Consider the following 15,210-nt stretch of genomic DNA (forward strand, 5'->3'; position numbering starts at 1 on the left):
GACTGCGTCTGGAGGAGACGATGGGGGGGCCCGCGAGGCGCGAGAGAGAATCCCAAACCACGGAAGCAAGTATGACTGTCAGTTCTCATAATCTTTTTTTCTTTCTTTGGACCTCTGTCCTTTCCACAGGTTCGTCCGCGCCTGCAGCCGTCCGTGTGATGTAGGCGCTTCTTCGCCTCCTCATGCCGTCATGCTGGCCCGGACGCCGGAGGGACTAGAGTCGGATACTATCTTGGGACTCATGTTTCATCGCGCGCCCCAGCACACATGCTCCCGGAGCCCGTCTCGGAGCAGAGAGTGATATGGTCGCACCTGGAGCCTGCTTGGCTCGGCCTTTTCCCGACAAGGCAGCCTTTACCTTCTCGGCCGTGGGACGTTTGGGGGGGAAGGAGTCGGGTGACCTGGTGATGCAATGCTGCAGCAGAGGGCGCAGTCTGGGTGGTCTGCGTTCAATGACTGTTGCTCTTCTCTTGCCTCTCTTGCTTGGGTGTCCGGGTCTGTTCTGTGTCAAGGGAACAGGTACCTCCTCGACCCCCCTTCTCGTCTTGTCTCCTTGCTCTCGCTCGTCCTTGCTCCCTTCTCCTCGATCCTCGCGAGCATACATCTTTACGACCATGATGAGGAAAGCCACCTATGAAAGTGTACATACGTGACGTTTGAAGGGCCCTAATGAACAGGTCAAATGGACAAAAAGAGACTCCTTCTATAGTTTCCCTCTAGCCCGAGAACTATCCGAGCTCCCTTCGAACATCCTCCCACCCCTTTCCAAGCCGGCCAGCCCGTCCTCTATCACCTCGATGCGTGGGAAATCCCGAGTAATACAGAAAGAAAAAAAAGGCCATCCGCTGGCCGAGACGCGCACAAACGAAGACGGGATAGATCAATAGAACAGAGGAGGAAGGAGAAGTTGGGGGGCAAAAAAGCTGCATCTTTTCATATTTCAGTGCTCTAGAAACGTGACAAGGCCGCAATGCTTGACTTTGCTTGCTGGCGTTGCCGGTGGTATCTCTTTGTGTGTGTGTGTGTTTTGCGCGATGCTCTCCCTCAATCATCATCCCCCAATAACCGAAAAAAAAAGGTGTTCAGAAAAGCAACGTCGTGGTCAACACCCAAGACCTCCTCCCCCCCCTCACGTCCAGGGCATGCAAGAACACCGCAACAGACCCCGTATAGCCAAGAAACCGCATCGAGAATATTTCGTCACAGGTGGTCGTTTTTGTTTCTGTCGTGAGTAAGTCGGTCCCCGTGAATGCTTTTGCCTGGGTTGTTGTTGGGAGAGAGAAGAAAAAAAAAGCTGGATGTCGTGTGTTATGCCTTTCGCGATGCCATCTCTTTTTCTTTCGTTTCAATCATACAAGAATAAACAAATGGACTTCACACTCCCCTCTCCCTCCTATGATAGTCTCACTTCCACCGACTTTTTCGAGTCCTTTCCCCCTCCCCCCATTCATAACTAGTCCAGCTCTTCTCGCTCACTCTCACTCACTCCTGTGGCGGCATTGGCAACGTAGCCCCCCTCACCCATCCTCGCTTCCCCTCCCTCCCAACTCATCATCATCATCCCCCCACGCAAATCAAATCCGTCATCACGCACGCTTACTCATCGCCACCGTCGCCCCCGCAGCCGCGAGATCCGCCTGCCTGACGCTAACGGACCGGTTCGCCACGCGGGGCAGGTTGCTGCTCGCGCTCATCGGTATGCCGCCGCCGCCGCCGCCAGCGAGCCCCGCCCCCGTGCTCGTCCGCTTGCCCACGCTGCCAACGGCCGAGACGCGGCGCGACGACGACGTCGACAGCGGCGGCGGCAGGCCCATGCCCGCGACGGCCTTGTGCGGGCTCCCGCGCGGCTGCTGCAGCTGCACGCTGCCCTTGAAGCTGCCTACGCCTCCGCCGGGCGGTTCCGGCAGCGGCCTCGGCGCCGAGACGGTGTTGTGGCGCTTGATGGGCGACCCCCGGCGCTGGGCGGCGTCGTGCTGCTGCAGCGCCGACGGGATCGGCACGCTCGTCTTCTGGCCCGTGATGAACTCGTGCCGGATCGCCTCGTCGGGCTTGATGCGCCTGTCCGGGTCCCAGCGGAGGCACCTGGCCAAGAAGTCGAGGAAGGCCTCGTCGTCGCACTTGATGACCTGCTGCAGCGTCTTGGACGACGGGCGGCGCCTCCTGCCCTTGGACGACACCGTGAGACGGGGCTTGCCCATCGAGTCGAAGAAGAGCTTCTTGCGGGTCGACTTCTCGATGAGGTGCTTCTCGGGCGGGCCAAACACCTCCATGATGCAGGCGAGCTGCTCCTGCTCGTTCTCTCCGGGGAAAATGGGGACGCCCGTGTACAGCTCGGCGAGAATGCATCCCAGACTCCACATGTCGATGGGCATACCGTAGGTCATGCCGAGGATGACCTCTGGGGAGCGGTAGAAGCGCGACTGAATGTACGTATAGACCTTCTCGTTTTCGAAACATGAGGAGCCGAAGTCGATGACCTTGATCTCGGAATGCATCGGGTGCCGGAGGAGGATGTTTTCGGGCTTGAGATCGCAGTGGATGACCTTGTGTTGCTTCAAAAGGTTGAGCGAGCTAAGCATCTGCTTGGTCATGCGCCGGATGAGTTTGAGCGAGAAGCCACGGAAGGCGTTGGACTTGATGAACTCGTAGAGGTTCATATCCAGGAGCTCGGTCGAGATACAAAGATGTCCACGGAAGTAGAAGCTGTGGGTAAAGTTGACCATGCTGTGCTTGTTTTTCGGGTCCTGCATGCCCGTGTTAGCAAAAAGAAATATGATGGTAGATATGCAGCAACGACTTACCCATTCGCGAAGCTTTTGCAGAATGTTGACTTCGACAAGAGCTTGCTGATGGAACCTCTTCTTGTTGCGGATGATCTTGACCGCGACAAGCACGCCTGTCTTGTGGTCTATGCAGCGCACCACCTGGCCAAAGCTTCCCTTGCCCAGAACGTCGATGATCTCATACCTGTACGCCAAGTGATCGCCAGGAATGATCGTGTAGTCTCCGCGCTCGTCATCGTAGCCAAAGTTAGGAACGTCCGAGTTGAGATCTCCAACCACCTTGGCCGCGTTCTGGGTACCGCAAAAGTAGATGTCGTTGTAGTCGACGATCTCGCCTCGCTCGTAGATGTTGAGCATAGCGATACGGATGGCGTCTTGAGCGCTGACACGCTCCTTTGGTGACGCTCTTTTGCGCAACGCGTCCAGAGTCCTTGCCGCGAGCTCCGTCTCCTTGCGCCTCATTGCCAGTTTCCTCATCTCTTCTTCGGCTAGAAGATCGTCCTTGTCCAGTTCCGAACTCCAAACGTCGTGATGCCGAATTGTACTCGTAGATGCCTTGGGCTTGAGGATCTTCTGCATGACAGACGAATTGTGCGACAGGACGGACCGATCCGCCGTTGAGTCGCCGTTAGAGTCCTTCTTGTGGTGACGATCAGGATTCCAGCTATCATTCCGAGCCCTGTCCTGGGCCACGATTGCATTCAGACTCGAGGCCGAGCTCTTTCTCCTCCTTGAATCGAGATAGTTGGTCGTTGGCTTGGAGTTGGTTGAAGCACCGGCTGTGTTGGTGCTCAGTGCGTTCACCGTGGACGAAATGGGGATACGTGGTGGGGGCATGTTGTCTTGCCTTTGGCTCTGCTGCTCCGTTGACTTCTCCGGCACGCTCCCGGCGGGAAGACTGAGACTAGGCTTAGAGCCGCCCCTCTTCCAAGACATGCTCAGCTTACGCCTCAGAGAGCTAATTGAGGAGGGCGTGGGAGGTTCTTCTGGGCTGGACAATGGTGCCGGGGTCTTTTCGGTGCTCTTTGTCTCCACGGGCTTGACCGGTCTTGATGCCGGGGCGCGCGGCCCAGATGGCTTCTGCTGTTTCACTGGCTCTATAGTGCTGTCGTTCACATTGCTAAAATCGCCGCCGGTCTTGGATCTCTTCATCAATGATGGCTCCGCTCCACCCTTGGGAACTGATGAAGAGAGGAACGGCGAGATTGAAGGTTTCTGCAGTGAACTCTTCGTGGTAGCAGTGACGAGGGATTCGGACGAACTGCTGTTGTCGGCAGCGAGGGGGCTATCATTGTTGCGAACGCGATGAATGGACGAGCTGCTTCGCAGGTCGATGGGTTCTGTTTTATCGTGGTGACGATGTCGCGAGAAAAAGGAGCTCTTCGAGGCCGTCATCGGCGTCGTTGGGGTTTTGGCGATCTGCCTTGCCGGCGGCGGGCTGTTGGCGTTGCGATCTGCCGAGCCATTTTCCTGCAAGGCCGCTATCCGGGTCGCGGTAGGGGTGCTGAGGGGTCCAATATTGATAGGGGGTAGGCGTAGTGGTTGTAAGTTCTTCTTGGACTGTGAGACATTTCCCTTCTTATCCAGATCCAAGGTTACGTTCTGTCCGGTCTTGCGGGTACTCTGGTTGCGCTGAATTTTGACCGGCGGTTCAAGTACCGGATGCCCGGACAAGCTACCGGTAGAGTTGCTGTGTATACTGCTCGTGTCAAATGCTAGGTTGGATTTTCGCTTGTCGAGGAAAGATAACTCTGCAGGCGAGTCCTTGGGAGACTCGTAGACTTTGGGAATGGCAGGCACCGGAGGAACGTCCTCGTCATCTTCTGCCGGGTTCGTGTTATGAATGCTGAGCGCCTTGGGGGCTGGCAACCTTGAAGTCGTCGCCGACTGCTGCAGACGCGGCTGAATCGACCCAGTCGATGTGCGCACCGTGTTAAAACTGTTTGTCGACCCTACAGAAAGCCCGGAACTATAGGACTTTCGGTTTGGGTCTGGCGTCGTCCTGTTCGAGGAAGGCGTCGACGTCTTCCTGGGAAGCATAGACGGCGAGCGCGAGACGGATCGAATGGACGCAGTGGGCATCGGCTCGGTGATTGTCTCGGTGGTGTCGCGGGTGTGATGCATCGTTGACATCCTTTTCATCCTCCTGGTATCTGTTGGGCTGATCGTGCGGGCTCCCAGCCCTGAAGCATGTGTACCGGGCATCACGGACATCCGTTTGCTAGCGGACGATGGATTACCTCCTTTGTTCCCAACACGAGGTGATCGCGGCATCGAAATCGACGTGGTGCTTTGATCTACCGTCAAGGTACTGTTATCCGCGGAGGGCGCAGTCGTGTCAATTCTAGGCTGGGCGGGTTTCGTCTTGGCCGCCCTTGAGGCTGTCAGCCTCGTCGCGCCTTCTCCATATCGACTCCCCCCGTCGAACGACGACCGAGCCGAGCCAGACACTGTCCTATCCGAGGTCGATGCCAAGCTGGGCCGTCGGCGCTGAGAAGCTCGAGGGCCATAATCGCTAGAATCAAAGACTCCTGGACCGACAGACTTTCTCGGTGGCTTGCCAATATTGCTGTTGGAGACAGGGGGGTACGCGCTCTGGCGACGATTCCTCATGGCAGCTGGTGCGGTTGGAGCATCAGCAATGCTTGACCCGACCGAAGCGGACGACGATATACTAGGTTGTCGGTTGGACGTGCTCGGTCTCCGCAAGATGGAGCCTGACCTGGCCGGGCGAGTCGAGGAAGGGGGGATAGCGACGCGCGTGGTCGTGCCGTTCCTCGTGATGCCAGAAGGCTGGGCCATCTTGTCTGCTGTGCTGCTGTTCTGGCCTCCAAGTATGCTCCCTTTCCCTGTGGGCGAGGGGAACTGGGTCAACTTGAACTCGGTCGAGGCAGACTCGAGACTGCTCTGCAGGTCATCGAAGCTCACCGAGGGGAGGAAGTCGTAGGAGGTGCTCGATTCCCCTGCCTCGTTGGAGATGCCGCCGCCGCCGCCATTCCTGCCAAAGGAGAAGAGGGAGTGGTTGTTGGACGAAGATGCACTGAGCATTGGAGCGTTGGTGGAAAGAGTAGGTGCGGGACCCGGTTTGGACGGGCTGTTGGTCTGCCTGGCTCTGCGTGTAAACAAGGGCAAGTCAGCGCCACAGATCTCCTCCTGGGAGAGTGGAGATGGGAGGTTGCAAGGAGGCGACTCCGAGAACTGGGGTTTTTCTGGACACGAACCTGGTGGGGGACTGGGTTGCCGGTCGGGGGCCAGCAGGTATCTTGTGCTCCCGTGCAAACATAGGGGAGAGCCCGCGAGCGGTGTCGTCAGAGAGAGAAGGGCAGAGTCCCCCCTGGAACAGGGGAGTGAGGACAGGAACACAAAGAGCGAAAGCGCCCCGATTGAGCGTCCAACAAGAGGAGAGCCGTCTCCCCTTGCTGATCGGTCGGGACGAGTCGAGGAGCGGTCCCCAGTCGCAGCAGGAGCCGGGCTCAGAGTCCGGTCAAGGATCTGAGTGCATTCAAAAGGCTACCTCATTCCGATCAACTACTTGTTCGCATCAGACAATCGTGTCGGCAATTGGCGCGCGAGTGGTCAGGGGTGAAGCCGGGCGACGTATGTTGCCTGGGGGAGAGTGCGGCGTCCAGCTCTCGGGGCGGGCTGGAAGACGGGTCGTCGGTCTGCAATTGAAGGTTCAAGGGAGATGGAGGAGGGAATGGACGAGAGATTGAAGTGCAGCAGCATGCACACACTTGCACACTGCAGAGAGAGCGACACTAAAATGGGGACGGTATCGCGCAAAAGTGTGGTGGGCGGGCGCGGGAGTAGCGACAGATGGATGGGTGGGCGAGCGAGTGAGTGGACGGGGGATCCCAAGGGAGTGTCGAGGGAAGTACCACATGCACGCCCGTTTCTGGCCCGTCTGTCTCTTTTCCCCCGTTTAAAGTGGCAGCTGGGGTGCGGCGGCTGACCTTGGCTTGCCAGAGGTAGTCTACTTCTAAGGCTCTAGAGAGAGGAGAGAGGGGACCCGTGAACAGCTGCCAGAAGGGTGTCGGTAGGCTCTGTAGCACGAGCTCCAGCGCTGGAGAGCCCACTATTAGCTCGGGCCGCGTCAGTGGAGGCTGCCAGAGAGAGGTACACGACGCTAATTAACCCTGCTAACGCGAAAGGTAGATTTTTTAAGGGGTGATGCAGTAGCGGAGAGCAGCCGTGCTAACGCCAGAGCCAGGCGACCCACCTCATTACTGTCAGGGACCGCCAGCCAGCGGGAAATTTGACGGGGCCAACGACCGTTTTGCGGTCTTGTTTCTTCAAAACAACGCCCACTCTCTCGTCGGACCCCTGCCCTTCGTCTCGTCATCTCCAGCCTATTATTTGACTGGATTGTGTTATTTGTTGATTCTGGCAACGAGGGCCCCTGGGATATCAGACGGGTTAGGTAGATGTCGTTGCAATAACAAAGACGGCCTTCGAGAAAGACGAACAGGCGCAAGATCTTGCATTCATCTAGGTAGTCACCTGCTTTGTGCAGTAAAGGTACCTACCTCTACCTACCTACCTTCCTCACCTTACACAGACCAGTTTCCACGGCCAGCAGTTTGCCGTAATATGACTTGCATTGCGTCTTGCAGCCCGGCGGACGGCAGCAGCAACAGCACCGGTTAGAAAATGAGGTCGCATGTCTGATATCATGACCTGTAACTAGGTACCTAGGTATGCTTGATACAGTACACTGTTTTGGGCCAAGTATCAACAAGAAAAGTCCAGAAAGGGGGTCTACGCAGATCCATTCAGAGATGGTCCAAGATTGCCTTGCCTCTAAATTCCTAGCGTTTCTCTGTTAACGACGGGATGGCGGCGGGCCCTCCCACACCAGACCACAGCCGGCCTGCTTCTGATTGACCGACGATCTTCAACGAACCCCCTTTCGGCACCAACAGCAGGACTGATCAAGCCTGACACACACCTGACTTGGCCACCGCATTCTTTCCCTTTCTGTTGGTGCTGCTTTTGTTTTCTTAACAGGCCTCCGTTATTGATGCGCTCGGCGGGTTTGGCTCCTCAACGCCCATCATTTTGCGATCGCGAGAGCAACGGGATCCGCATCAGCAATGCCTTTTTGCCTTTCATGCAAAATGTAAACAGTACTTCATGCCGTCCATCCCAGCCAGCTGCCTTATAGAGATGATAGGTATGCAATATGCCACCAGCCCTGCAGACGCCTGCCCGGTTGACCAGCCGTTCTCGGGGTCTTGTCATCGGTTTTGCAAGTATTTCTGCAATTTGATACTACTCAAGAGATACTTACGGAGTACTGGCCTTGACTCTGTTAACCAGCAGCCGAGTGGCGCGCTACTTGGCCTCTCGATGGAAAAGACCCGTCAAGTTCTCAGTAGCAGCGCAATGTTTTGATGAGCTTAAGCGCGCCTCGGCACACAGAGTAAGGACAATGTACTCAATGTCTCCCCCGTGCGCCGGACAAAGGTCTGTTTTAATTGCTCTTCGAATCTCCCTTCTAAGCGGAAGATGGAATAGAATGTGACAGGCTATGTCTTGCCGATAACCCCAAGGCTGTACAGTCTGGCGGCGTGGAAATGGTTCGCGTCCCGAATATGAAACTGGGTCCCACCATTATCGCCAAACATTTGAGCTTCAGTGGAGGAGTTGCTCTGATATTTGTTTTCCTGATATCTACCTTGATGACACAATTGCATACATCTTTGCATATCTTAGGCAGTGGAATGGCCTGGGCTCATGGCCAGTAATGGCACGTTATCCTTTTGACTGAAATTGACGGGTAGTCTCGTGGTCGAACAATGGCCACGCTGATCGCATCTCAAGGTAAAAGACGAATCGTTGTCACTACAATCGGTTTGCAGCATGCATACATCTGCTACAAGAGATGGGCACCGCCGCCAAGCTCATGTGATTTCCTGCATGTTGGGGGCCAGCTGCGTGATTGGGCGACAACGCAGAACAGGATGGAAGCGCCATGTCCTTGGGAGAGGGGGATCAGGCTGTGCGGCTGAGCTGCCTCGTCACGAAAATCTCTCAAAGCAGGAAGAATCTACAATGCTTCCCTGCCAGACCACAAAGTGACGAGCTGTGGCAAAAAAGACCTTGATATCGTCGTTGGCGACTTTGTTATCCTCTGACGATGGCCGACGCCGACAGGGCCAACAACCCCAGGCCTCTGCCTCCGCGGCCAGCGTCCCGCCGAGACTTCGAGATCGCCATCATCTGCGCCCTAGTCCTCGAAGCCGATGCCGTAGACGCCCTCTTCGACCACCACTGGGAAGACGATGGCCCTCCCTTTGGTAAGGCCGAAGGCGATGCCAACGCCTACACCCCCGGGGTGATAGGACGCCACAATGTCGTCCTCGCCCACATGCCCGGCATGGGCAAGGTCAGCGCGGCAACCGTCGCGAGCAACTGCAAGATAAGCTTCCCCAGCATCAAGCTCGCTCTCGTCGTTGGCGTCTGCGGCGTGGTCCCCTTCGACGCCGGCAAGGAGATCGTTCTCGGCGACGTCATCGTCAGCGACGGCGTTATCCAGTACGACTTCGGCCACCGGCTACCGGACAAGTTTGTGCGCAAGGACACACTGGAGGACTCGCTGGGCAGGCCAAACCCTGAGATCCGCTCGCTTCTCGCAAAGCTCAAGAGCCGGCATGACCGCAAGCAGATACAGAGCAAAATGGCTACTTATCTGAGTGTCATGCAGGCCGAGCAGGATCTGGAGGCCGAGTACCCTGGCGCAGCGTGCGACATATTGTTCGAAGCGGCGTACCGACACGAGGGCAAAGAAAAGTCGTGCGTGGAAGCAGGCTGCAGCGGACAGCTAGTACAACGCAAGCGCCTCAGCCAGTCTCACACAGAGCCTGCCGTGCACATCGGCCTCATGGCCTCGGGCGACACAGTCATGAAGTCGGGCGAAGACCGCGACGCTATCGCGAAGAAAGAGGGTATCATCGCATTCGAGATGGAGAGTGCCGGTGTTTGGGATGTGTTTCCTTGTATCGTGATGAAGGGGGCTTGTGACTATGCGGACAGCCACAAGACCAAGACCTGGCAGCGGTATGCGGCAGCGACAGCAGCAGCATGTATGAAGGCGTTTCTGGATTACTGGGTGCCTACAAATCCCACCAGTCAGTGATCCTATCTACCACTAGGTATGTCTCACTAATACACTCGCCATCAGCCCACAGCCCCTATCGAATACCATTCAGTCTCCAGGGTGTGCCTGCTTCCGAGCACTATGTGCACCGGCCGACCGACATGTTTGAGATCGAAAAGAAGCTCCTTCCCAATACGGACCAGATACGAAAGCGACGAATTTTCGCTTTGTACGGCCTTGGGGGCATTGGCAAGACACAGCTTGCTGCCAACTTCGCCCGGCGACATCAGGGCGCATTTGACTCCATCTTCTGGCTCGATGGGAGATCCGAACAGCAGTTGAAACAGAGCTTTGTCCAATGTGCGAAGAGGATCCCAGAAGTCCAAATCCCGGGAAGGAGCAGAACGATAACAACCTCGCTCAGCCAGGATGAAATAAATGCCATCACGGCAAATACAATAGCCTGGCTTTCCCGACCTGATAACACCAGATGGCTCCTCATATTTGACAATGTCGACCAGGACTGGGAAGGGGGTCAAGAGACCGGTGCCTGTGATATCCGACAGTACATCCCCTCGAGCGACCATGGGTCGATATTGGTCACGACGCGATTGTCGCGACTCATGCAGCTTGGCGATTCAAAACACCTCAGGAAGGTTGACCCAGGGCTTGCAAGAGCCATATTCGAAAAGTGGTCTGAAATAACACTTTGTAAGACTTCCCCTTTGACCGAACAGGAAGCGACGACTGACTGGACATAGCTATGGACAGGACTGACCAGGAGCTGCTCGAGTCACTCGATGGTCTACCTCTGGCGCTGGCCCAGGCTGGATCTTACATATGCCAGACCAAGATCAGCACGTCTACCTATCTTCAGCTCTACCGAAAACAGTGGGATTCACTGATGAATGCTGGGGGCCAGCCTGACTGGCCACTTGTCGATTACGACCACCGCAGTGTCGCTACAACGTGGACGATATCGTTCCGCATCATCGAACAGGAGAACAGCAACGCGGCAGACCTGCTCCGCCTTTGGGCATGCCTTGACAACAGGGACTTCTGGCACGGCCTCATAAGTGCTGCAACCCGTGAAATTCAACTGAAATATGACCCCAGGCCTATATCCTGGCCAGCCTGGCTTCATGACTTGGCTTGTGACAACGTTAGGTTTCTTGACGCTGTTCGCTTGCTGATCCGGCACTGCATGGTCGAGGAGACAGAGGCAGCACAGGAGAGCTATAGCGTCCATCCGGTGGCGCACCAATGGATGTTACATAGCCTTGATCAGCCGACAAAGCTACGGTTCAGCAGGCTGTCAGTGTCTATTGTCGGATTCTTGGCGGAACCTCGTCGATTACTTGGCGTTGTGCTTGATCGACGGCTGTTTTCCCACGCCAGCCGATGTGCGCAATGGCTGGGTGGATTTCCCGAGCCACAAGGCAGCCTGCAAGATCTAGAGCTAATGGCGGCCGTGTGCAATATCGCCTGGTTGCAATTTGACCTTGGAAGAATGGAAGAGTCGAATGCAATATCCCAATGGGCATTGGTGCGCCAGGAGCAGGCGTTTGGGGCCCAGCATCGCTTGACTCTCGGGTTTATCATCCTCCAGGCACAAAATTACAGATTTCTGGGCAATCCCGAAGAAGCCGAAAGAATATGTCAACAAGTACTGGCGAGTTTCCACGGGCAGTTACCTGATTGGGAAGAAATCTACCGGATGCTCGCCGAGCTCGGCCACGCCCTCCTCGAGCTAGACCGCCCAAAGGAGGCAACTCGAGTATTGCAACAAGCAAGAGGCATGGAAAGATTTCTCGGCAGCGACCATCCATTGGTTCTCAGTCTACTCAGAAACATCAGTCAGGCCTATTGGAGACAGGGAAAGCTGGAGGAAGCTGAAGTGCACCTCCAGAAGGCATTGGTAGCCCTGCAGAATGCACATGATATCGACGAAGACAACTTTGCTCGTCTATCCACCAATTTTGCTATGGCTCTCATGTATCAAGGCCGGTACCAAGAAGCTGAATCGCTGTATCGGCGGGCTTTGGCGTGCTTTGAGAAGTTGTATGGGCCAGACAACTTGCATACTCTTAGTATTTATGGCATCTTAGGGCTTGTCTATTACAAACAGGGCAGGCTGGAGCAAACCGAGGAGATATTCCAAAAAGCCAGGGCGGGACTTGAGGAGAATGGAACCAATGTCGATGCTTGGCTCGCGTATTTCACGCACGGCAACCTGGGTGATGTTTACCACAGCCAGCGCACACTGAAAGCAGCCGAGGAGATGTATAAGCGAGCACTGGAAGGGTTGTCCGAGCTGCGGGATCATAGAGCCGTTTACGACGCGTTGGAAGCTTTAGGTCGTTTGTACGAAAGGCAGGGTAGGCTCGAAGAGGTCCGGACGGTGCTTGATGAAGTAAAGCAAGCCCATCGCGAGACACCACACTGGCAGGGTGTCTCGTGTCACTGCGTCGAGCTATTCCTACCCTTTACTCAGAGCTCTCAAGGTCTGTTCACACAAGTCTTCCGCATCATACACTGCTTGCTGACTCGTCTGATCTACAGAATCAACAACGGCTGCTGCCTTGCCATCAGCGAGCTCACAACCAGATGCTGAGATGGCATCACCCAGTGATCTGCACCAGTCCGTCACTACAAGCTCGAGTGCTGGTCAAGGGCATGCGGAACAAACGGTGCAGCAAAGTGAGAGACGATAGATAACGCGGTCGGTCAAGAGGCAAAGGACTAAGGCTTAGAGACTATTGCACGGACAAGGATCGATGGAAGTCAGGCCAGGAAGTGCCCATATTGTCATACTTGCAGCCAAACCGACTGTCAACAAAAGTACTTGCTCATTTATCATCGAACCCATCAATCTTGGGTACCTACCTCGGTAGTGGGATAGCCTGTCAAGTGATGGCCGGATTAGTTGACGGATTGGTAACATACGTACTTCACTACCCATCGAAGGATCAATTCTATGCAATGGGATGGCCTGCCTGATGCTCTTGTTGCTCTTGTTGGCTTGGAGGTCTAGAAGTCTTGCTCAACTTTCACCAGCCATGTCGACCCTGTACTTGTATTATTGCAGTCGGAGCCAGCGTGGGGTAATGACGTTTGATTAGCGCTAAAGCCAAAACGAACTGGCGCCCAAGCCTGTCTCAATGTCGGCAACTTTGACATGTGACGCAAGCTGATTCAGGCAGTTCTGTTCCTCAACTACACACATCAGGTTCGCAATTCAACTTTCCCGGCAACCTCCTCGTACAGAGCATCGCTATGCTCGAACACCCTAGATAACCGTATCAAGCCCGAAGTAGTAGCGGCTACCTCGCCTCGCATCCATTGCCTGTAATCGCGTGAGCAGCCCGCCGCGCACGGGTGTGCTCGCCAATTCATCACAATGGACGACCTGACGACCGACATCCTCATCCACAACGACGAGTCCGCCCTGCAGGACCCCGAAGACCGCGAAGATGACGCCGCCGAGGGCTCATCCACCCCCGGCTCCGGCGGCAACGGCGACAAGGCCGAGAAGAAGCGGCGCGGCTTCCGGGGCCTGCTGAAGAAGGCTAGCATGCAAGACCAGCTCCTAGACAAGTACATGGCACCTCCTCCTCTCTGAAATAGTATGCCACTACACGTGGTGTCGCGCACATGAAAGCTAACATCGGCCCCCTTTTTTTCTCCCCTAACCCAGACTCTTCCAGCAGGTGATACCCGTCGACGACGCGCCGCCGGGCCAGGTGCAGGACATGGACGTGCCCGACGACAGCATGCCGTCGTACTCGCAGCGGCCCGGGTTCAACATCACGACCATGTCCAACAACTTCCGGCGGTTCAACGCGCGCATCGGCGTCGTCTTCAAGTTCCAGGCCCGCGTCATCCGGCTGCTCTCGTGGCGCCGGCCCTCCCACACGGCCGCCCTGCTCGCCGTCTACACCCTCGTCTGCCTCGACCCCTACCTGCTGACCCTGCTGCCGCCCGCTTTCCTGCTCTTCGGCGTCCTGGTCCCGGGCTTCGTCGCCCGGCACCCGGCGCCCGTGTCCCGGTCCAGCGAGCTCCGCGACGGCAAGCTCCAGGCCCACGCCGCCGCCGACGACTACTACTTCTCGCCGCGGGGCCCGCCCATCGCGCCCGCGCGCACGGTCAAGCCGGTCAAGGAGCTCTCGCGCGACTTCTTCCGCAACATGCGCGACCTGCAGAACAGCATGGACGACTTCTCGGTCGCGCACGACGCCGTCATCGACGCCGTCGTGCCCGCGACCAACTTCTCGGACGAGGCCCGCTCCTCGGCGCTCTTCGTCGCCCTGGCCCTCGCCTGCCTCTCCCTCTCCATCGCCGCCCACCTGCTCCCCTGGCGCCTGCTCGCCCTGGCCGGCGGCTGGGCCGCCGTCGCGTCGGGCCACCCGGCCGTCGCGCGCGCCCTGCAGCAGGCCCGCGCGCAGCACGTCGCGCCGCAGCGCGACCGCGCCAAGGGCCTCCTGCAGGCCTGGGTCCGCGCCGACATCACCCTCGACGAGGCGCCCGAGCAGCGCGAGGTCGAGATCTTCGAGCTGCAGCGCCTGTCGCCCGCGTCGGGCGAGTGGGAGGCCTGGGTCTTCAGCCCGAGCCCCTACGACCCGCTCTCGCAGCCGCGCATCGCCGGCGAGCGGCCCGCCGGCACGCGCTTCTTCGAGGACGTCCTGCCCCCGCGCGGCTGGGAGTGGAGCGGCAAGAAGTGGGCGCTCGACCTCTGGAGCCGCGAGTGGGTCGAGGAGCGCATCATCACGGGCGTCGAGGTCGAGACCGAGGGCGAGCGCTGGGTGTACGACATCTACAGCGAGAGGGACGGCGCGACGGGCGTCGTCGACGCCGCGGCCGACGGGCTGCCGCCGCCGCCGCCGGTGGTGGACAGGCCCGGTGTCAGCTGGGAGGAGGGCGAGGAGGGCATGGGCCGGCGCGGCGAGTGGAGGCGGAGGCGGTGGGTGAGGATGGTCAGGAGGAAGAAGATCACCGGGACGGCTTGAGGGGAGGGAGGAATGAAATGAATGAATGAAAAAGGAATCAACGACGGCGTTTAGGGGGGGGATGGGATTTGCTTAGAGAACTTTTGGACAATACAAGCTCCGATGAAGGAGCGTGGTATGAGGCTCATGTTGTGCTTTGTGCTTCTGTCTGAGAATGTGGCCATTGATGACCAACTCCTTGACGACAAGGCTCTGCTACACCATACACGGCAGGTCTTCACATGCACGGCAATGAGTCGGTCAGTCGGAGTCCGCTTTAACAACAAGGCGGGCGGCACACGCGCCTCCTGCGGGTATAACGTATTACAAGACGTGGGATATC

General features: G+C 57.2%; 3 protein-coding genes across 3 annotated transcripts; 2 read left to right on the forward strand and 1 right to left on the reverse strand.

Annotated features, from left to right (window-relative positions):
• Positions 1-1,586: 1,586 nt before the first annotated feature.
• Positions 1,587-5,831, reverse strand: E0L32_006229 (uncharacterized protein; the record flags this gene model as incomplete). The annotated part of the gene is made up of 2 exons (XM_031140839.1): positions 1,587-2,744; positions 2,802-5,831. 2 exons carry the CDS (start codon positions 5,829-5,831, stop codon positions 1,587-1,589), a joined length of 4,188 nt encoding a protein of 1,395 aa, XP_030994967.1.
• A 3,091-nt stretch (positions 5,832-8,922) lies between these two features.
• On the forward strand, positions 8,923-12,596 carry E0L32_006230 (uncharacterized protein; the record flags this gene model as incomplete). Its single annotated transcript, XM_031140840.1, has 4 exons — positions 8,923-9,913; positions 9,967-10,593; positions 10,644-12,386; positions 12,445-12,596. 4 exons carry the CDS (start codon positions 8,923-8,925, stop codon positions 12,594-12,596), a joined length of 3,513 nt encoding a protein of 1,170 aa, XP_030994968.1.
• Positions 12,597-13,282: 686 nt separating this feature from the next.
• E0L32_006231 (uncharacterized protein) lies at positions 13,283-14,888 on the forward strand (the record flags this gene model as incomplete). Its single annotated transcript, XM_031140841.1, has 2 exons — positions 13,283-13,479; positions 13,580-14,888. 2 exons carry the CDS (start codon positions 13,283-13,285, stop codon positions 14,886-14,888), a joined length of 1,506 nt encoding a protein of 501 aa, XP_030994969.1.
• Positions 14,889-15,210: the final 322 nt, after the last annotated feature.

This window comes from Thyridium curvatum (assembly GCF_004353045.1).
Source record: "Thyridium curvatum strain D216 chromosome Unknown NODE_35_length_383278_cov_80.659980, whole genome shotgun sequence".
In the NCBI taxonomy this organism is placed as follows: Eukaryota; Fungi; Ascomycota; class Sordariomycetes; order Thyridiales; family Thyridiaceae; genus Thyridium; species Thyridium curvatum.